Source organism: Apteryx rowi, unplaced genomic scaffold, assembly GCF_003343035.1.
Source record: "Apteryx rowi isolate R43461 unplaced genomic scaffold, aptRow1 scaffold_265, whole genome shotgun sequence".
Classification (NCBI taxonomy): domain Eukaryota; kingdom Metazoa; phylum Chordata; class Aves; order Apterygiformes; family Apterygidae; genus Apteryx; species Apteryx rowi.
The window spans coordinates 588,409-610,518 of record NW_020449030.1 but is presented as its reverse complement, the minus strand read 5'-3'; the positions used below and the strand labels follow the sequence as shown (position 1 = coordinate 610,518).

The 22,110-nt window shown below is 40.3% G+C and overlaps 1 protein-coding gene across 1 annotated transcript; it reads right to left on the bottom strand.

The window, feature by feature from the left end:
• Positions 1 to 1,509: 1,509 nt before the first annotated feature.
• LOC112967137 (TPR and ankyrin repeat-containing protein 1-like) lies at positions 1,510 to 22,104 on the bottom strand. The gene is made up of 11 exons (XM_026067940.1): positions 22,061 to 22,104; positions 18,897 to 18,910; positions 15,277 to 15,411; positions 13,420 to 13,543; positions 12,254 to 12,404; positions 11,446 to 11,564; positions 9,943 to 10,026; positions 6,616 to 6,754; positions 5,863 to 5,991; positions 3,827 to 3,994; positions 1,510 to 1,565 (listed from the first exon to the last, which is right to left on the bottom strand). The coding sequence occupies exons 3-11, from the start codon at positions 15,408 to 15,410 to the stop codon at positions 1,510 to 1,512; spliced, it is 1,104 nt and encodes a 367-aa protein (XP_025923725.1). The 5' UTR covers position 15,411; positions 18,897 to 18,910; positions 22,061 to 22,104.
• Between the last annotated feature and the right edge of the window lie 6 nt (positions 22,105 to 22,110).

Here is a 22,110-nt window from a genome sequence, read left to right as displayed (position 1 = left end):
AGTTTATTTGCTGTGGAGCTTGTCAGTTATTGATTTCAGTGCTCACTGGCAGCTGTCAAGGCTTCTGAACTTGTTTCTTCAGTTACTCCATTACTCTGCCTCTACACTTACCATTTTCCAGAAGTCTTTTTGGAAATCTTTCCTCTTTTCTCATGGACCAGATCATTCCACTTAGTTTTCAGCCTCCCTGTTATAACCTTTAATGTCTTCTAAGCATTTGAATATTCACATTTTATTCTGGCTTTGTTTCTCTTGTGATGGATTTCCACACTGGCTTGCTTTTGCATTTGACTACTTTCCATATTATTTAGTCAACCAACATAACTTCCATCCTTTCAGAGTTATACTCCAGTCTTTCACGGAGATAGTAGTGGCCTGTGGACTTTGAGGATTTTTCAAATAAACAGTGAAACACCTCTGATGTATCAAAATTACATTTCAGGAGGAAATTTCCAAGGCAATATTATCCAAATAAATGTCCCTATAGATAGTAAATTAAAGTGATTAAAAAAAAAAGAGGGGAGGGGAGAATCTTTTGGGAGTCTATATGAACCATTGGTTTGCAAGATATTAAATATTAACCTTTTCAACTTTTTTGGGATATTCCATTCCTAATTTTCATAGTAAAAATAGCAATAGGAAAGACAAATAGCTGAAAAAAGAAATATACTGTTCTTAAGAGTCTCCAAGGACAATTTTGAAAATAGCAATATGTGGTATCTTATAACTTACAGCCAGATGAGAATTTTGCATATTCTAAGCATTATTAAAAGCATAATCTATTATTTCAACAGAAAAAGTAAAACTAAAAAGGCAAGAATCAAACAGATTTAGAAGTGGACACATAAGTGATTAGGGACATGAAAGAACTTCCATATGACAGAAATGAAAAGATCTGCACTGTAAATTTAGAAGACAAGACTTGATGAATGTATACAAAATAAATTACAGTATACTGAAGATAAATTAAGCACTTCCCTTTCCCATTTCTGCAGTGCAAGATCATAGGGTCGTTTAATGAAACTTAAAGTCAGAAAAGTTTAAATGTATAAATGGAAATATTTTTGTGCTACGTTAAGTTATCCTATGAATTATCATGAAATACTAAGTCAAGAACAATGCAAGTTTCAAAACCAGAGTAAGTATTTCTACAAATAAACAAAGAATACCTACATTTACAATTATAAAGACTACAGAGAACCCTAAAACAATTTGTTCTTCTGCAGGTTTCTAGATTGCACAGCTCTTTCCTTAACCTCCTTTTTCACCTTTTTCTTTACTTTACAATGAACCTGAGGTGGGCAATTCTTCTTACAGCACATGTATTAACTGCATTTCATGGTTTGACCAAGAACAACCAGATAGATTAACTTAGCTATAACATGTCTAAATACACTAATCACAGGCTACTGATGAAATCTATCCACTTCTACAAAAAAGTTATATTGGGATTTAAACAGGTTCAATGAATTTCATAATAGTGGCAAACAAAATCCATGTCAAGCCCCACTAGTAGGCTGCTGACATGAGGCAGACTTCTTGTGGAGTTCTTGCTGCCCTAATCGCTAAAAAAAAAAAAAAAACAACAACAACACACACCAGAATGATACCTACAAATGAAGATACTTATATAACGAACAATGGCAGATTAAATATTATCCTAACAAATGCCCTTAGATGAAAACTCGAAGACTTAGCCCAACTTTATACCAAATAAAACAGCAACTTTATCCCTTAGGACATCAAAGAGACAGAAAAGGTTGGTCATCTTTTTAGCACTCAGGATTAATGCCAGATTGTTTTCTGTAATGCAGGAACATGTTCTCCAGCCTCCCTATTTGCACCAAGCCTAGAAAACACTTGGGGGCTGCGCACTGCAGAAAAAACTTGAACAGAAAAGACATGCCGAACTACCTGGAACACCAGACAAGGCAGCTACCACCACAGGGGGATTGGTGTTAGCTTCCTGATATGTCACTGGGCTAAGACCTTCTCCAGAGCATGTCAAGAGATCTCTACGGTAAAGAAAGAGCAACTGTGGGAATCCGCTTGCCAGGAGTCAGAAGACGCAAGTGCAATGAAATCCAATGCATCTTATATGCCATATACACATGAAATCAGAAACGTAATCTAAAAGCTTTGTTTTTTTGATGAGTTTCACCTGTCTCTGTAGTCTTTTGCTCCATCTGTGCTCTGATATCTGCATGAGATGAGCCAGCTCTGGTTTGAAAAGGTTATGCTTTGGGCTAATATGGTAATACTGCTAATACAGACGTTACCTTAAAGCTGGAGTAGGTTAGTGCCTGGGAAAACAGGCAAATGAGGCACCACACCATCTCAGAAAGACTGTACTGAAAAAAATGGTTTCAAGGTGAGCAAAGCCTATGCCTAGGACTTATTCATCTTCTAACTTTAAACGGTGGCCTAAACCATGGCTTGAAAAGACCAGCTGTAGGATCTGCCTCCTCAGTTTCTAGATCTCAAAGTCCCGCAGGAACATCTTGCCTAATCAGCTGATCAGCCAGTTCTCATAGGGGTACTCACAAGAGCGTCTCCAAACTGGATCCTCTGCTAGATACATGGCCACACTATGGACTTTTTTAGAGCTAGGATATAAGTAGCAACCAAGCTGTAGTGCCATGCACATCCCACAGAGACTTTCCAGCCCTGCAGGTAGTCAGCTTCAATCTTCTGACCTAGCTAGCATATCTCTGACCTATACCACAGTCTAGACAGCTCAAAAGTCATCCCATTTGTTAAGACAGGAAAGAAACTATACAAGGCATAGCTGATCTTGATAATTTCACACTGGGGCAGCATCAGAAAATTTATATGCTTTCTCATCCTCATTTATTGGTAAGCAAGAGGAAATGCCAGTTATTTGGACCATCACACTTGATCAGGACAGAAAATTACAAGCAACAGATGAATCAGAATCCTCTTTAAAACTGACAAGTTATTATGAAAAAGCAGCCTAGAAACCAATTTATCACCTCCTTCATGTTAGCCCTGGGACAATTAAAATTTTTGTTTTTCTGTAAGACAACAGATCTTTTGCAAACTACCTAGAAATATCAACAAATCAAAGCCTTTTAACACACTTGAAGTTTGCCCAAGAATGTAAATCTGAGCTCCCCAGTTTTGGTTGCAAGAGACTCTCTTAGCTTTAGACTGATAGTCTGCATTGCTATTCTTTTCCCTTCCAATATGCAGAGGTTAAGATTTTCAAACTAACACAGAAGTTTTATCTACACATCACCCATACAGATCAAAGATGGCTGAAACTTTGTGAACAAAGCTCTCATTAAAATATTATTTTGTTTTGTTTATTTTTAAAAACAGTCAGCATCATTTCACACACATACATTCATCATTTCAGGGTTTCTATTTCTTGCTAGCATTCTTCTTGATAAAGCATTTTAAAATAGGCCACCCATACTTTTACCAGATGCTTCATTTTCTGAAAACTAAGGTTCAGGTAAAAGGTCAAAACTGGAAAAGCATCAAAAGGAGAAGCAGTTTCTATTGGAGGAACCACATTTTCCGTTAAGGAAAAAACAGTGGTTTACAGTAATTTATAGCAACCTAGAGTTACTTATTGCATGATATATTAAGAACAGTATTATATATTAAGAACAGTAATTGGACAGCAGACACCTTCAGCCAAGAATAAAATGTTTAAAACTGACTGATAGGAAATCAGGGTGATGTTGTGACTTGTATGAAAACTTTCACAAAAAAACACAATTACCAATGACAAATAAAACAATTTTGTATCCAAAGAATACAATTTTAAAACAGGGAAACCACACAGTCCATACAATACCTGACAATTCCTCAGATGAAGTGCGTTTCTCAATGTGATTGCTGACTGCTTTGACAGCACTGAAGTTTTTATTCTTTTTCAAGATATCTATGACATATCTTGACCGTCCATCTGGAATGGTGGGATCAACCCCAAAATTCAGGAGCATGCGTACATCTTCTGTTTGATCTAAAGCATTAAACGAGTAAGTGTTACAGGAAGCAAAATTCCCATTATTCAGATTTAAGTTCCTGGCACAACTTCTAATGTAATTTTACTCAAAACAACATATCTGAATTCTACCAGTGTCGTAAGAATGAGGTACTGTTAGGTATTATTCCTCGACAGAAACCCAAAAGCCTGTTCAGAAAAACTGACATCTCATCTTCTTTATTATAAATGGGAAAATGGAAGCATAGAAAGCAAAGTGACGGGGTGCCTCAGGAGCATCCAAGAGGCCAGAGGCAGAGCGCGCAATACCCTCCTCCCTGATGCCCCGGCTCCGGTCTCCGTTCTCTAGGCCAACTGCTCTGAATATAAAGAAAAGAAACAGGGCTTTTTACTATTGTTTAAAAGGTGACTCAACAAAAGGGAGTATTTCACATATTCTGGAATGAATAGATGCAGCTAGACACTAGGTTTCCTTCCTAAGCCAGGAGCACCATAATATATATGATTTTCTCGGTAATCAGTCTTGTAACAAAGATTATTTCTAATTTGACTAATGGTAGGTACTAGTTCTTTCCACAGAAGTTACTGTCCTCTACAATATTTCAGAATAAGTGTTACAGATCAAACAGATGCAATAAATACAATTTTGATTTAAAGCCTTCACATATTATCTAATATTCTGGAAGAAAATGTGCTCCCTTCCTAGTTTGTCATATTGCACTATCAGGGGCATTCCACAGCGCTGCAAGCAGCTGTCTGCACCTCTGGCCTCGGAGAGCTGCGCGCGTGCTATACGCCATGCCCACAAACCAGCTAGAGGAGCGCAGGAGAGCCACGCTGCCTGCCATGCAAGGGAAAAATGAGCCATGGTTAGCAAAGCAGTGTTAGATGGCCACACAGCTGTCTTGCTTTGTTTGCCTAAGCCTACCATTCATGCTATTTCAGGGATTATTTTTGTTTGCAGGTGGTTCTGAGGGGTTCGTGTGTGTGTGTATATATATGTATATAGGTGTGTGTATATATTTATTTATATATAAAAAATGTGAGCGTATATATATTTATATGCATGCATGTGCATGTACCTCTATATATAATTTTATATATTTTACATATATAAAATATATGCATATGCATTGTATACGTGTATATATATGTATGTACAGGATCAGTTTGGGAAATGCAGTAGTCATTTAGCAACAGATGAAACTGCTGCGAGAGAAGTGCGACTCCTCTACAGAAAATCAATTTAGTTACATAAAGGCTATGGGCATCTCATTCGTACTATTAAAGAGAACGACTAGAATGTCGTTACATTTAATGATCTAGAAGCCTAGTGTTATCTTGGGATTGATGCTTATTTCCTGTTGCCACCCAGTGGACGTAGTAACAAATACAAGGAAAAAAGCCAGGCTAAGTTAATGTAAAAGAAATCCCTCAGAAAACCAGGAGGAGAGCATTTCATTTTCCCCCTCTGACCAAGGTACATTACTACTTATGGTTAGGTTTTAAGCCTTCATCTACCTTACAAACAAGAAAGAAAACTCCAGATACACTGGAGCTCTAACAGTATTTTATGAGGACACTGAGATTTAAAAATGTACCTAAAAACTGAAGCAAGCAAGTTGTAGGCAAATCATAACCAAAAGAGCAAGAGAAAAAGCCACCATAACAGAGCTAGTGATTTTATAAAGGAACTGCTGAAATGTTTAAATATTAGTCATAATTACAAGTCTATAGTCTGATTACATGACTTCCTCATTTTCTTCCTCAGCATGAAATAATTAACCCTGGTGTCTGAAATCTTCTTCCATTCCTTTTTCCCCATAAGAAAATAAAACCCCACAGCAACAGAAAAAAGAAGAAAAAAAATAAAGATGTATATTTACTACATTTCCGGGAATATTCACTGGATGCCACAACATGCAGGACAGTGCACCCATCTCTGTCTTGCTGGTTAATCCTATCCTTCAAGTGTGGCTTCTGAGCCAGTAGCCACCTGAAAAGGTGGTTCCTTTCTGAAATGATTAAAGACACCCACTTGTTATGAAATGGTAAACAGAGGTATGGCATAAACAGATGTTTTGTTTTGCCTACAGAGCAGAATGATGCACCTTTAAGGAATCTTTTCTTGAACATGGAGACAGAGAGGGGAAGAAAAATGTAAACCAAATCGTGGTAAGAGCCAGTCGCACTATGGGAGATGTGGCGCTTCGTTCTCACTGACTCGCAGCCTGCCCAGCTCTGTGACTGACCCGGAGATCTGTAGCACATATAGAAACTGCTGATCCACACTGAGGTGGCAGGAAGAAATCCTGTATTTCCCTCAAAGCTGATATATTCAGGCTCTGAAAGATCCACGTCAATTACACTTTGGCTTCAAACCATATTACAGGTATCCCATACACATAATCTAAATGTACTTATTAGTTTTGTATCATTACTAAGTGTAGATGATCAAAAAGAGAGCTTAAAACATTCTTTTAAATAGCACTGTATTGATACATGCAAGGTCATAACTGTCTGATCTGATCTCGGGGGGGGGGGGGTGTTTGTTTTTGTTTTTAATTAAATAGAAAGTTCCAGCTGTCAGTTATCTGAAAAGGCCACCTTGTTTAATTTTAGCACAGGATGTCACTCACTTGCTTTGATACAAAGTCTGATAACAGCATGAAGTGGACACGCTCCAATGGTTGCAACTTTTGCCCCAATGGAAATTAGCCATTTGACTAATTCTGCTACTTGTTGCATCCTGTCATCAAGCCCACAAAATTCGTAAGTCTGAAAAAAAGAGAACAGTTGCAAAACATTATTTTACATATGCAAAAGACATTTTTTTAAGTCATAATTCCACAGTTTTAATGACAAGAATCAGCAGGACAATAATAATCAAGCCATATCCAGTACATATATAACAAATGTGTCATTTTGCAACAGTTACAGTAGAAGCCCAAAACAAATATTCTTCTCCTATGAGACACACATGAATCTTGAGAGAATCTCACCCTGCTCTGAATAGCATGGAATCTGAAGTCTGTTTTATAATACTTATTTCTGTATTTCTTTTCTATAATTGACTGCAAGTTTCTGCCTTATACATGTCTATTAAATGTTACTGCATCTCAAGGCACATATTGCTGCAATGGGATATTGTCCCTTTAAGCTCAAATGAGGTAGTTTTATGCAGCCAACTACCCCCCCAGCAAAGAAAAAAAAAATTACTTGAAATTGGTAAAAGGGAGCTAGTGACTTGGGGAAGGAGATGTAGGGAGTGCAGGCAACTGGTCCTTTTATAGCTCAGAAATCCCATAGACGGACAGCAGGTCAAAGCCCTACTCTCTCTTTGCCAGCTCAGCAAACATCCAGAGTTAAGACAGCAATAATTATACGACTGCTCACATAAAGAAAAGGTGTTAAGGCTTAGGAGGCAGATTTTAGGCCAGTTTGCTTCAAAGAAGGTGATCTGGCACCAGCATGAATTTTACAGGAAAGTTTACAGACCAAGACTGGAAGCGCACAGCCTGAGCAGGAGGAGGCTGAACTGAAAAAGGATGTTTTAGTAATGACTTAATGAATATGAAGCACAGCCTACCAGAGAGGGGGGCAGTGACATGAGGAACTCTAGAGGGGGATAGAGGAAGCGGAGATGGAAGTTGGGACGATATGCCAAAAGGATCAGGCCATGAGGGGGTGCTTGGGAATGGTATTCAACCATACTTTTTCCATTTGTGTCTGTCACTTTTTTTAAAAAAAGTATCAGTCTTCACACGTGCTTCTAACATCCACAATTAAGTGTTTCTCTAATGCCTCATGCCAGATTTTGACTGGCAAAAATTACCGTTTGTGCAGTTACAAATTCAAAATACCACACACACAGTGAACGTGTAGTGGCAGCAGGGGAAGTTCTAGTTGTCAGAAAGACACGTTTTCCTTTAACTCTTGCAAAAGAAAAGCAGTGCTTAGGGATTTTTCCATCCTGAATCTTTCAATCTTCTGCATGTAGAAAAATTTCAAGAGCAAAGACTGGAAGGGCCATTAAACAAGAAATGACATACTGTTTTGCAAGGGCAACCCATGGTTATCCTGCTCTCTCATTGAGGCGCATTGATTTGCCTGCCTAGGAAGGAAGATCTTTGCTAAGATGCCTTACAGGTCCTCTATGGCATTTACAAGCTTTACTGTCAGGGCCTAGAGCGCGCTCCAAAGAAGGGGAGCGAACACGCAAGGGGTGACCAAGGGTAGCACAAAGCCCTGCATGGGCTACTCAGCTGGCACAAACACAGCATACACACTGGATGGTAGCTAAAGCTTCACTGGTGTTTGTGCATCCCCATCTGCTAATTCTTCTGCTATCATTATAAGCAGGCTGACTGATAAGCTGCATTTCCTTTGACACCTCCCCTTCTTTTTCAGGATTACTCCTGTTCACTCTGTCAGTCACTTAAGTGAAATATATTTATGGAAAAAGCCCAATTTGATATCGTTATGACAGAAATACCACTGGCATTGAAACAGCTAAATGGCAAATTACAGTATATTCCATTAATATGCCCTGAACTGTTAATCTGATAACCAGTAAATGCCAAGGAATGGTACTGCGTAGCCTACAGTTAACATTTTCTAAAGCTTCCGTTGGCTTAAAGCCAAACAGAATTTCTCCATGAAGGTTTAATCATATATTTTAAAAGCATACTACATACAGCAGAACTGCAGTTAACTAAGTTACACAGACAGAGAAACAGAAGAAAAAAAAGCATACAGAGTTTTTTGTTTTGTTTTAAATTGGCCAAAAGGAATGCTTTATCTAAACTGCAGTTAAAACAGGCTGAGCATCAGTTGCATGATAGCAGACTGGGATGCTATGCGATGCCTTTAAAAACCATGCATGTTCCTGCTGCAGACAGCAGCTGTTCCTAGGCTGCAGACCAGGTGAACCCCTGGCAGCTCCTGCCGCACAGTCAGCCCCCCAGGCACATCCTGACTCCTGGTGGGTCGGGAACGATGGTTGCACATCCCTTCACACGTCCTAGGTAGTCTGGCAGGATTCCCGTGCACACAGGCAGGGAGGAAGCACCATGAGCCCAGCGAGGCCACCCAGTGCACCCAATTACATGACCAGACTCCCTGGGACATACCAGTGTGCATGGGACTGGCAGCAAGACTAGCATGGCAGTTTGACAGTTGGAAGATGTTTTTTTTCCCCCAGTATAGAAAGCTTTGGACATCCAAGTGTTGCAGAACATGAGAAGTTGCAAGAAAAAAAAAAAAAAAAAAAACAGCAAGTTTCAGAAAAGCAATATAAAGATCAAATTCTACTGGCTGCAGATGCCACCATCTCAGTGAAAGGCACTAGGCATTGTGGCTACTCAGTCTATGGCTGTATGTTTACATCTTGCCAAAATCCTCTACATCATCTGGAAAGCATCAAGGCCTTCAGGGAGAGAGTTTAGCAACTGCTGCCTAGGTATAAAGCAACCTACCAAAAATTTGGGGTGTGGAGGGAAGGGAAAATTATCATCCCAGTTCATCTCCCTTTAATCATGCTCAGCATTGAGAAACAGCGTGGAGACTGGTTGGCAAAGCGTAATAATACACTATCCCAGAAAGATCATGAATTATTCTGGTTGGAAAACATCCAACTTAACAGATGTCAAACATTTTTCTACATTAATATAAATGCCAGCTTCCAAGCCCAACATGTACCATTTTCTGTACTTGAGAGGAACAAATCCTTTAATCAAATCAAAGGAAATATTAAATTATGTACAGAATTTATACAAATTAAAGATTCTATAATGATCAAATAAAAAAGAACAAAATAGATGATTTAATATAACCGTATAAAGTACATATGTTATTTTCCATTTTATTTTTCTTGGATCTATTATAGCATTGTACACAAGATTGAAAATCTCTCAGTAAAAGACATGATGAAATATGCACAAAATAAAGAATAAAATTGACACTACCTCAAAGAGATTCTTCAGTGATAACTGATTGACTCTGAGATTTGTGGGCAATTCTCTCTTCTCAGAGAAGAGTAGCAGACAAGACTAAAAAAAAGAAAAAAAAAAAAGAAAATATTTGAGATCATGTAAGTGTACTTAGGAACTTTCATTTGTGTTTCACTGCCTCAGCAGATGTTTTGGGAAAACTAAGTGAGGGCTAACAACATTCCTAATCCTTAAGATCTTGACAGGTCTTCAAACACTATCAGCTGAATCTTCCCTTCCATTAACAACTTAATGTTATATACACTTTTTCCCTCCCTGTGTCCCTTATCTTGCACACAAGCTGCCCTGCCCCACAGCACACGCTATCATGCACCTGCAACAGCACAGCTGGTGATGAGAGCTCACCTTTCCATTTATTAACCAACCAGTGATTTAACCACACTGGCTAAGGCAGACAGCACTGCAGTCCAACATGGAAAAGAACTACTGAAGGATGGTCTTAAATAAGTAAACAGTGAATTACAAAAATGGTAAAAAACACTTTTACTTGATTGTAACAGACTGAGAAGCTATGACAGATGAAAATTTCTTCAAAAATAAAAAACACATGCTAGGTCAGGTCCTAGAAGTCTCTCCAATACACTTTGGAATGGACCCTCTGCTTTGAGGTGGACCTTCACATTCAGGAGCATGAGGCTCCCCAGCTATGTTAAAATCCTTAACAGGAATCAACTGTTTGTTTTTGTTTTGTCTATTTCCCTAAAAACTGTGCCTTGCTCCTTGAAAACCTACCTATCTTCACAGAAATCAGAGTTGGAGCAGCTCCCTGAGGGAACTGCAGATTGCACAAAAACATTTTCAGGTACTCAGTATAATAAACAATGTCTGTTTAGCTTCAAGTTTCAAAAGCAAAACCAACTTTTTTTTTGGGAGGAGGGGGAAGTATTCCTGAACATGTATTAATCCATCTACGTGTTTCTTTAAAAAGTTTGCAGGGTATAATCGTAAGAATGATCAATTTTTCTTACAGTCACTACAAAAAGGGAATTAAAAGTTTCAGGTGATATACCTTCTGAGTTTATTAATTAATTTGGTTTTGGTTAACAGCCATATACTCCCACTGAGATGGTCTGTTGTGTGTGGGTCTTTCACAGACAGCTTCAAAAATCCAACTGGTCATACAGAAGGAAGAGCAAAAGGGACCACAAATATTTTTTCCTCTAACACCTTTCAACAATAATCATTCTAGATGGCACTGTAATTATCACAGAAAAGTAATGAGACAAATGGAATTTTTAGTTGATTTTACCCCTCTGAGAAAGTAAACAATCTCAGAGATTTACCACTCAGTATTTTTCCAAGTCTAAAATCAGGATATTTCCAACAAGGAAAACAATAAGTATTCATTGTTTCAGATTTTAAAGGTAATGATAGCTTACCCTAAACAGAGAAAAAAAATACATAGCTACTGTGCAGAAATACAGGACACTTGTTCTCTTTAGGTAGCAATAAACTTACCTGCCACTTTCCTTTCTGGGCCAACTTTTCTATCACCATTTGCCAAATCAGTGCATCAAACCTTGCACTGAAAATATAAGCACGAGCCTGGAAATAAGTCAATGGAAGGTCTCTTTCATCTACAGGAAGAAGCCAGTATGAGAATTACTTGGTACACGCAGCATTTTTGAAGTTGTGGTCCCCAACTAAATAACTTCATTGCACAGTGGCAACTTTAGTGCTGATTAATACCCAAGAAAATGTCAAATGTGGGCACGCATCTGACTTAATATTATAAATATCTTTGTCCACTAAACTGAAAAGCTGCGTTGTTATCAGTAGTCAGTGCTCATTAAATATGAAAAAAAAAAAAAAAGTAATCCTTGCCCTCAAAAAAACACCTCTAAACTCCACGACATTCAAAACTTTATGCTGGTTTTCTACTTACTGTAGGTGAACCCAGATATAGATGCTGTTAAGTTAATGAAGGTCCTTAACACAAGGCTACAAGTTCGAGTGAGTGAAGAAGGGGCACTGCCAGAAACCGCACATAATGCCTGCAAGCCCATCACACAAAGCCTTCAATTCAGACCAAAAAGCAAGACGGGGAGGAGAGCTTGAAGCGTTTAAGAGAGCAGGGAGACTGAGGGTAGACATTCGTCAAAAATAAGCATGCAACGGTGCAGAAAAGCGCCACTAAATATATTCATTTAAGATAGACCTGTGGCAGTAATGGCCAAATGAATGATTGCACAAAAGATGCCCTACCAAAGACTTGCATTGTCCCCATCGCTGAAAGGCTCTTAGAAAAATAAGTTTTTGAGTTTACCATTGACACTTATGAAGAYTCCCGCTACAAAATCAGCAGCTTGAGATTGATCTGCAGAAGCATTCAGAAGACTCAAACCCTTATGAAACGCAGAAACTGCCTCAAAAGAGTTTGACAACATGATCAGTGAGTGGCCAGCTCTGTAATAAGCCTGGGGAAAAAAGAAGAACAAAAACCGCCATGAGCTGCCAACAGTTTAGGAGATAAGACCTATTAGAGAAATCCCTACTGCAACTGTCTGCACAGGCACTTTGCCTTAAAGTTATCAACACTGAAATAGCTGACAGAAATTCTTAAGTACCAACCTAACACAGCAAAAATAGGTAATTGTGTGAGAAGACAAGACAATCTTTTATTCCCTTAAAGAATCACAAGTCTGGTACACTCAGTGTTCTTGTTCGGAAAATATTCAGAGATCTTTACTACACAGCAAAATATCATTTTCTCCTAAATTCACTAATTATACTAGAACATGACCAGTAGTATTATTTTCACCACTTCTCACACGCTTATTAAAAACACACACACACACACACAATGCAGTCAACAACCCTCAGAATTTGCAATCCAGTATATTGTATGTTAGGGAGGTCATTATAGATACTGTGAAAGAGCAATAAATCCTGGAACACAAAATTTGGAAAATAACATTATGTGTTTGAATTCTTTAGGTAACAACTGTATTTTGACTCCCTCTGGACAGGAAAAAGTCTTTGTCACAGTGTCCACAATACAAGTTTATTTCAGTGTTCTGCAGCACTTTTCAGTATTTACCATAATGCTTGTATTATTCAGTCAATGGTACTTGAATACATTTAAATTCACCACTGAACTAATGGCTCAGAGCCATAGTGGAATTGATTTGTTCAAAACACCTAATCGGCATGCCATGATTCAGTGCAAGTTAAATTGACATTTGCATGCAATTCTACCATATTTAAATCATAAGCCTCCTACCACAGTATCTGGGAGCTGCTTCACTTTATTAGAAGGACTGTTACAGTAGTAATTCCTATGTTCATCTACATATTCAGACACTGATTCTGGAATTTTATTCTATATTTGTTTATTGCACCTTAAAAAAAATAAAAGCAACAAGAAGCAAATATTGATGCTTGTTTAAAAAATAAATTAGGCAGAAACTGCCAGCTTAAACTTTTCAGTACCTTAACATACTCTGGATCCCACTGCAAGCTCTCGTAGGCTGAAACAGCTGCTTCTCTCCATTTACCAAGACTGTACAAGGCAGTTGATTTGTTGCAGTGTAACACAGCTATGTCTCTGTAACACCTATGAAAGTTAACAGTATAATTGTTTAGTTTTAAAAAAAGGAAGAAAAAAAAAAAAGATATGTGGTGCTTTATAGTTAGCTACAAGAAAAAAAAATATATATACGATCATTCCACCTAACAAAATTAGAAGGAGGAAAAAAAAGTTTTAAAAAGTAAAGTTAATTAGAATCTCAGCTATAATATCTCTTATTAACATCCTATGGAAAATGCTGGGGCAAGATTTCTTTAAAAGAATAGTAATGGTACATGGGTGACTCATGAAAAATCACTATTAAGATTCAACAAGCAAACCTCATTGTACACCATGCCTTTCTCTCACATGTTTATGAGACACTGTAACACTATGAAATGAACTATTCTCATAAATTTTTATCTCTGGATAAAGATACTGAAAATACGCTATGCCAGGCAAAATGCAGATGACTGTCCCTACATCTACTGGACACTTCCAAAGCTTAAAGCCAACCTACTAGAATACCATGGTACAAAGATTTAAGAGGACGTTAAGAAACCATCCAGAAACACCTGGGCATTCAATGAATGGAAGGAAAAAACAGACACACGAGTGGAAGCAGATAGGTGGAAATTTTTTGGTCAAAAAACAATCTAAAAACATTTTACTGTATCACCAGCTGATGAAGCCAACAATTATCCACATTTACACAAGCTGAAGAAATAAAAATATGTATTTGAGAGAACAAAATACACTAATGTAGAGCCACCTGGATCCAAAGGAGAGTTTTGGGGAAGAGTTGCACACAACTTACAGGGCTATGGTCCACAGGGTGCTGAGGAGTCAGAAAAGCCCATTTTGCCTGTGCTCAGACAAATTATACATGGCACAGCGCTGCATCCTCCACTGTACTCCTACCTACTAGTCTACCCTAAAGAAAGTTGTTTCAGCTACATTAAATGCATTCAGAGTAGTGTTTTCCAGGCGAGCACCTCCTGCTGTTGCCTACAGGAAGGCAAAAGGAGATGTGGAGGAGCCGACCAAAATGGACTGCTGGGCTCTGCACTTGCCCTGTTTCACTCCCCAAATACTCCCCAGACAGCATTTTACCATCCTTTGCCTGAATGGCTAACACTAATGGAAAATAGTCCAAATGAATGAATGACTAGTGTTAAATAAGGTTAAAAGTGCTGACACACAGTAGTAATGAATATTTTATAGTTAATTATTTAACAATTAATAATGTTAGCAACTGATGTTAACTGAGGATGAAAAGCACTTAACATTTGAAAAGAAGCATTCAAATAACTCCTCCCCTGAAAAATTACTTTTGACCAAATCTTACAATAATAAGAATGTCCAAATAACCAGAACAAAGCAACCTGTACAAATCATTTTAAAAATAATCAGACTGCTAATATAAAACCAGGCCATAGACAAGACCAGTATCTGGCAGAAGCAGAGAAATATTAATCCACAATGTGTCAGCTAAGGACAGAAATATATTTAATACAAATCAGCACAGCAGGATCAGATTCCCAAGCTTTAATTACACTAACTTATAATTAATGCTTATATAAAAATTTTTCAGATTATAGTACCTAACTAATCTCCCACACACTTGTCAGTAATTACTATTCCTGGTACACTAAAGAGTATGACAACAAATATAGGAAAGTCAAGTGTCAAGGTAGGAAATACAGTTCCGAGTTAATTGCAGCACTGCACAAATTTCAGGCTGCCTTAGGATTTACACCTTGTAATTAGAGAATACTTACACGTTCCACTGCTGTAAACAAATGAGCGTATGTAAAGCTTGATCGTACTTTCTGATGGCCAAAGAGTAATTTCTGTTTTTAAAATCCTGATTCCCAGCTTGTCTCATAAACTGTGCATGCTCCAGGGCATCCATGCTAATTGAAAGCAAAAACACAAATCAAACAAAGCACTGAATTATAAAGCACTTCTTTCCCCCAAATCCACTTAAATTTTCATCTCAGATTTTGCATATTTGAAAAGGAGGACAATAAAAAAAAACTTTTTTGTTTGCTGCATTTGAAATAGTCAAATAGAACTCAGATGCCAATCTTATCTTTGCTGTTGATATCTCAACTTTCCTTCTGTTTTTTAATCAACCTCAGGCAAACTGATCTACCACTGGAAAGTATTTTTTCAATTTTTTTCCTCAGGCCTTAAATGACATTTTTTAAATTAAGATTCCAAATTATTTAAATGTGTGCACACACACTAAATCCAGGAGGAAAAATCCAAGATAATCAGCAAAGTTCATATACTTAAGAAATACATGAACATATACATTTAAATCAGTTAAACACAAAATTTATTTACTTGGTTTTTGTCTTTAATTGTGACTTCTTTTTGTCCAATCTTTTTGGTTATATGTTTAATAACCCAACGTACACAAAACTACATTAAAAAACTGACTACTGCCAGAAAAACACTGAAACAAAGGTATATTAATACTGCAGAAAAAGATTAAATTCACTTTAAAACAGGTATAAAAATGAATATGGCAAGCACCTGGAGAAAATAAAAGTTGGAACAGGCATCAACTGCAGTTCATGAAAAAAAGTCACAATTAAAACAGCAAAATCAGGTTCCTCACATAAAACTAATCACACAATCAAGTAGCTGGAAAGGGAAAAAACAAAACTACATGCATGTTCAGAGACAGCAGGTCAAAGTCACAGACAAGAGAAGACTCAAATTCTAAAGCATGAGGTAGAACTGTGCTTCACAATGTGGGAAGCTGTATTTATCTCACAGATCTTAGTACTAGCCGATAAGCTTAATTCGGCAAAAAGGAACGCTCGGGTTACTTATTACCCAAGTTATTAGCTGGCCTGGAACAAAGAGTGACACAACCTGCAAGACCATAACTGCTAAAATCATTGGTCAAATCACTTTGCATCAGAGAAAACCAGGCGTTTTTAAACAAATGAACGCACACACAAAACAAGAAGTTTTACTGCCATACTTTGCAGGACTTCTCACGACCCAAGCAGCACCTGAGGTGCTGAACAGCACCGCTGTGTTGCGGCACAGTGGTATTAAGAGGTACACTAAGGATCCCGCTTTGCCTCCCTTATTTAAGGGCACAAATTGACTCCATCGACAGGACAACATCTGTACTAAGTAGCACACCCGAGGCACCGGGAAAGACCCATCGGAAGATATGCTTTATTTATTTAGGCAAATAAACATCCTGTGATGTTCAATAAGGTTAAATAAATGATTTTCACCAAAAAGAATCCTAAACCAGTTCATCCAGTTCATCTACACAGGGATTTCTTGACGTGGGAATACAAGAGTTTGCCATTTCCTAAATCACAGTTGAATTTCAAACTTGTTCTTTTTTTCATTAAGGCTGTGCTTCTACATCGGCTGAAACTTTCACCCAGAATTATATTTGTTTATTTTATTTTTCATGGCAGAAGGTCTATTTGAAGTAAAATTAAAAAATAAGTATTTATAAAAAAAATTAAAGCACTATTTTTTCTGCAACACAGCAAAAGACCTCCAACTGCAACCTATGCTTTCAAAGGACTTTCAAGCGTGTTGCGTGCCAAGACGCTGCAGGACACGAGCTTCCCGTTTGGGCTCTGGTGGCAGGACTTCCAGGAGAGCCCACCTGCTGGTCCTTTGCCAGCACTGGGGTTTCCCAGACAAAGCTTCAAACCACACATCATTTACGTAACTGGGATGTCTGCTGTGGGCTTTAGCAACTACCCCCAAGTTTGCAGGCCCAAGAGATATCCAGGCATGAAAATGTGACATCCAAGCTGGTTACCCAAAAGAACTGCTGTACTGACTAGCACAGCGTGTCTTGCTATTGCCTAACATCTTCCTGGAGCATAAACAATTTTAACTCAAAGTCAGTGGACTAACTGAATGAAGACCTATTATATAAAGTCTGTTGAGCATGGCAAGCACTAAACAAAAACATCATTTATTACTCTGGCTTCAGTTGGCCTCTGTAAAAGGCAAAAAGCCAGGATCACAACTGCATTTGAAGGTAACTTAATGAAGTTTTTTTTCTTGGTGAGACACGTTCCCTTCCTACAGTGGGGATTTTTCCTAAGATATGGAGCCAGTGGAACACAGAAATTTATGGTGACACCCCAAGGCCTGGGAAACCCTCTTCCCTTCTCCCAAATTCTCCCAATGCTGTCAGTGCAATGTTGAGACAAAAAAACAAAAAAAAAAACCCACATAGATAAGACAGTCTACTTTCTGTTAACTTGTTTACTTCTCCTGAAGTCACCAGCATGACTGTGATAGCAAAATGAAAAAATGAAGCATATTCATTTATACTTGCAGCATTAGAACAAAAGATGATACAGTTAAAGGCACAACCTCATCCAACTCCTACTGCTGCCAATGGGCAAAATTCCCATTTACTTCACATGCTGCCAACTCTGTTTTATTGCGATGGTCGGTGTCCCACTGAACTGCTTCAAGTCACACTATCCTCAAGGGCAAGTCAGTTTGGGGGGGAGGGGGTGTTGTAAGGCTACATTTTGACACCCCCGACTCAAGCAGATAAGCTGGAAAATATGACTAGAGAGTGCTCAGAAAATCCACTTGTCATTCATGAAAAACATTGTGCTCCTTATGCCAGTTACCGTTCTCAAGAGGCCAGCTTGTGATTTCTGGACATCTGAGGCTGGTAGTATCAAAAACTTCATTATCAGTAATTCTGAGAGTGACCCTGAGCAGCTTGTATGCATCTGGTTTACATATTTTAAGAGAGAAACTATGTGTTACACTAATTATTCATAGTTCTCCAAATCAAAGCTTTATAATTACTGTTGCTGCTAAAAGTTAAGTTTGAGGGCCCATCCCTATGGCAGTACTCCGTGGCAGAATAATGGTTTTATTCTTGAGGCACAGCAACTTTCTGTAATGCAAACAACCAGTGAAGCATGCTAATTTGGGGAGTTCTGCATCTGAATTTAAACAGTGGTGGAAAACAAGCATCCTCCCACTTCCAGGAAATCCAACTTCCTCATTCCTATTACAACAAGATATAGAATATATAATCCTTCCTCTTTGTACCTTTTCCTAAAAGGTAGGCATCACCAACCAGCAACAGGTAGGGAACTAAAAACCCAGCAAACAAGCATCCATATGCGATGGAGTAAAAATGAAATACCTTCATCGGCATTCAGATAACCTATGTTTCCTCACCAGGAAACCTCTCGGCTCCCCGTAGCTTGCGCCCCAGAAGAGGGCACATGGCCACATCACCCAGACCCACCACACCAGAGGGACGGCTCCAGCCGCCAACCACCTTCCGTCCATCCGGGAAGTCCCACAACCTCCTGGAAAGGGGACACTCCATACAGGTCTTCTGAAAGACACCTTCTGCACCTACCGAGAAGGATGTATCTGAAAAGCAGAGAGAAGGTCCTTCTTGAAAGGAGCTGTGCTTTTCCACTAATTGACCAAAAGAAAAAAAAAAAAAAAAAATCTTAGAGACTCTTTTCAGAGGTGGTCTTGGAAAAACAGCAGAGACAAAGATGAATTCTGCAGTCAGTATGACCAGGTCATAACGGATTAGGCCATAAGGCCATAATTAGCCTCATTAGAAAGCTTCACACAGGAGGGGAAACAAGTTCAGCTTTACACATGGACATCCTCAAGGATCTGTTTAGTCTGGAAAAACTGATAATGGCATTTGTGATTATTTGAACATTTTAATCAAATGCTCTGTTGCCACCTCACGAAGACTGCTTTCAACCTTTGTAAAATACACAAGCTCACCTTGGAGAAGCTGGTCAACTCAAATCAAAAGCACGTCATCTAGAAAACCAAACACTCCTCTGCCCTGCCCTGTGAAACCAAAACCAGTCGTGTGGCCAAGCACCTCTCCAGATCCACACAAGAACCTGGAAGTGCCGAAGTCTCTCCGCCACCACTAAAAGCTGGCCCCGCTCCAACCTACCTTCTCATGTTTCCAACCGGCAGGACGCCATGCTGCATCTAGCCCACCAGCTGCCGTGCATGGGAATACCAACTGTACCGCGCTCTGAGGCCAGATATCTGCCTGCACCAGGTCTAGGAGGCAAATGCCAAGTCTGTATTTTGGAAGCCGGCTGCGAGACTTCCCCGCGCTGTGGCTGTGGTTACAGGAGATGCTCACTGGCTGCTGCACTGAACTAGGTCAAACACCCTCGAGCGCTCTTGACTTCATATCGAGCTTTCTCCTGGGAACACAGTCAGACTGCTGCTTGTAGGGCACAGATGTTGTCAGAAAGAAGATACATGTCCTTACCGACGCTCGGCAAACACACCCTATGCACCGGGATATAGTTAGCACCAATGCCTCAGTGGTCTGCAAATGCCTGGAAAGTCATGCAGGAACCAGATAAGGAAAAAGGAGCGTAACGTCTGGGGTGCAACACGTCAAACACAAACACAAGACGACCTGAGCCCCCACGTTACCCATGTACTCTGGCTTCACTTTAGGCAAGCCGTTAGCGAGAGACCGTTACTGATAGCTAAGCCCACTTGCCCGACGCCATGGAGCAAACCCTGGGAGCCGGCCCCACCGGGCCGCTCGGCTCCCTGGCAGCATGCGACCGGCCGCACCACCATCCTGGACCTCAGGTGTCACCTCCAGCCATCCCTCCCGCCCCAGGAGCCGGGCTCCTGCCGAGCGCACATGCATCAGCTTTCTCTGAAGACGGCTGCACAGCTGACACCAGCGGCAAGCCTGGCGCTGCTCCCCAGCGCATCCTGTTTTGCAAAGAGAAATGAAACTGGATTTTTGCTTTCAGTTTCAAATGGTCCTCGTCTCTTTACAACCTGCCACTAACAAGCTGTACCTATGAGGAGAAAAGATTAAGGCAGGCATAGTTTCGTTTTCACGAGAAACTGGGTATACATATTGTATACTTACAATCTCCAGTAGCGCTACTTTTCTTTTTTTAATAAACTAAGAAAGGAGTTACATCTCATTTTATATACAGAAAAAAAGACACAAAAACATGTTCTATATTCTACCTACACAGTGCCATTACCATCTCACTAAAAAGAAAAACAAAACAAAAGCCACCCCCCCCCCAAATAGCAGAAAAGCTAACCCTGCTTCCCGTGCTCTGAAGCAACCTTGAAGCCCCTAGTCTAGCTCAGCCACGCAAGCCCCAAGGCAGCCCAAGAGAGGGGTTTACACTGCTGCCGCTGTTTACTCAGGCTAACAACGATCCTGCCATCAAACAGAGCTGACCAGGCAAGAAAGCAAGGGTAAGAAGCAGTCTCAATAATTCCTTTGGATAGATTAGGTCAGGATGATGTGACATCTGGAATGGAAAAGAGAGAGGAGGGAGAGAGGGGAGCGAGAGGGGGGAGGGAGAGGGGGGAGGGAGAGGAAAGAGAAGATTCTCCCAACAGCTAGGTTTTTAAGCTTGTGCACAGCTCACAGTCAACTCCAACAAGTCTAGTTGTACATAGGCAAAAGACCAGGTATGAAACTCTCCCTTTTGCATGTTTTTATGGGAGTGTAAAGCCTCCTCCCATTTGCAATAAACTCACTCCATCACCCTAAAGTTTGTTTTCTGTAAATTGAGCAATAAATACAAAGGCTGATGAAAGTTTTTTTTATTGTTTTGTTTTGTTTTTTCTTCTGAAGAGAGTGCTGTGGTCAAACTACTCTTCAAATAAAAAGTCTATTTGTTAAGTAATCACTCCACAACCTTGTACAACAGTTCTGCTTTTCAGGGAAAGGATCCAAAACTGCTGAAGACAATAATTAGCTCAGGGCTATGCCAAAGGAGTCCTCTTCCTTTTTTCTTCCTAAGCAGAGACACATCACAACATCTCTCCCTGCTTTTCCATGCAAACTGTTCACGGAGCGAACACACACTTCCAGAAGCACGGCAAGAGTGGGAACGCACTTTTTTCTCCTTCAGCCACCCCACACATCCCCCCGCAGGCTTCCCAGAAAGCACTGCCATCCTCACTGCCAGCCACCCCGCTCACATCCCACATCTGCTCCTCTCAGCAGGGAAGTGCGAAGCCCCCCCCGCCAAAAGGCAGGAGACTCCCGCTTAAGTTCACAGGAAGGTCAGGCGAGCTCACCCAAGGTGGCAAGTCACCCACAAGAGGCACCTCACCTAGTGCAGTGCAGTGCAACACAACACACTAATGCAAAGCCCAGCAATGCAGTGCAACACCCTAGTGCAAAGCACAGCAGTGCCGTGCAGCGTCGTGCTTTGCAGTGCGACGCCCTAGCGCAAAGCCCAGCAGTGCTGTGCAGTGCAGTGCCCCAGTGCAAAGCCCAGCAGTGCCGTGCCACGCAGTGCAGTGCCCAGTGCAAAGCCCAGCGGTGCCGCGCAGTGCAGTGCAGCGCAAGCCGAGCACACCCGTCGCACCGCGAAGAGCCCTCCCGCGACGGATACGCGCCCCAATCCCCGCGCGAGGAGGCGCCCCCTCAATCCCTGCACGCAGCGGCTCTGGCGCGACCCGCCCACGGGAGCAGGGCAGGTGACATCCCCGGAGCCCCGCCGGGGGCCGGCTGGCGGGCGCGCTCCCACCTACCTGGCGCCACGGCCGCGCGCCGAAGCCCGCGAGGCGCCCACCGCCCGCTG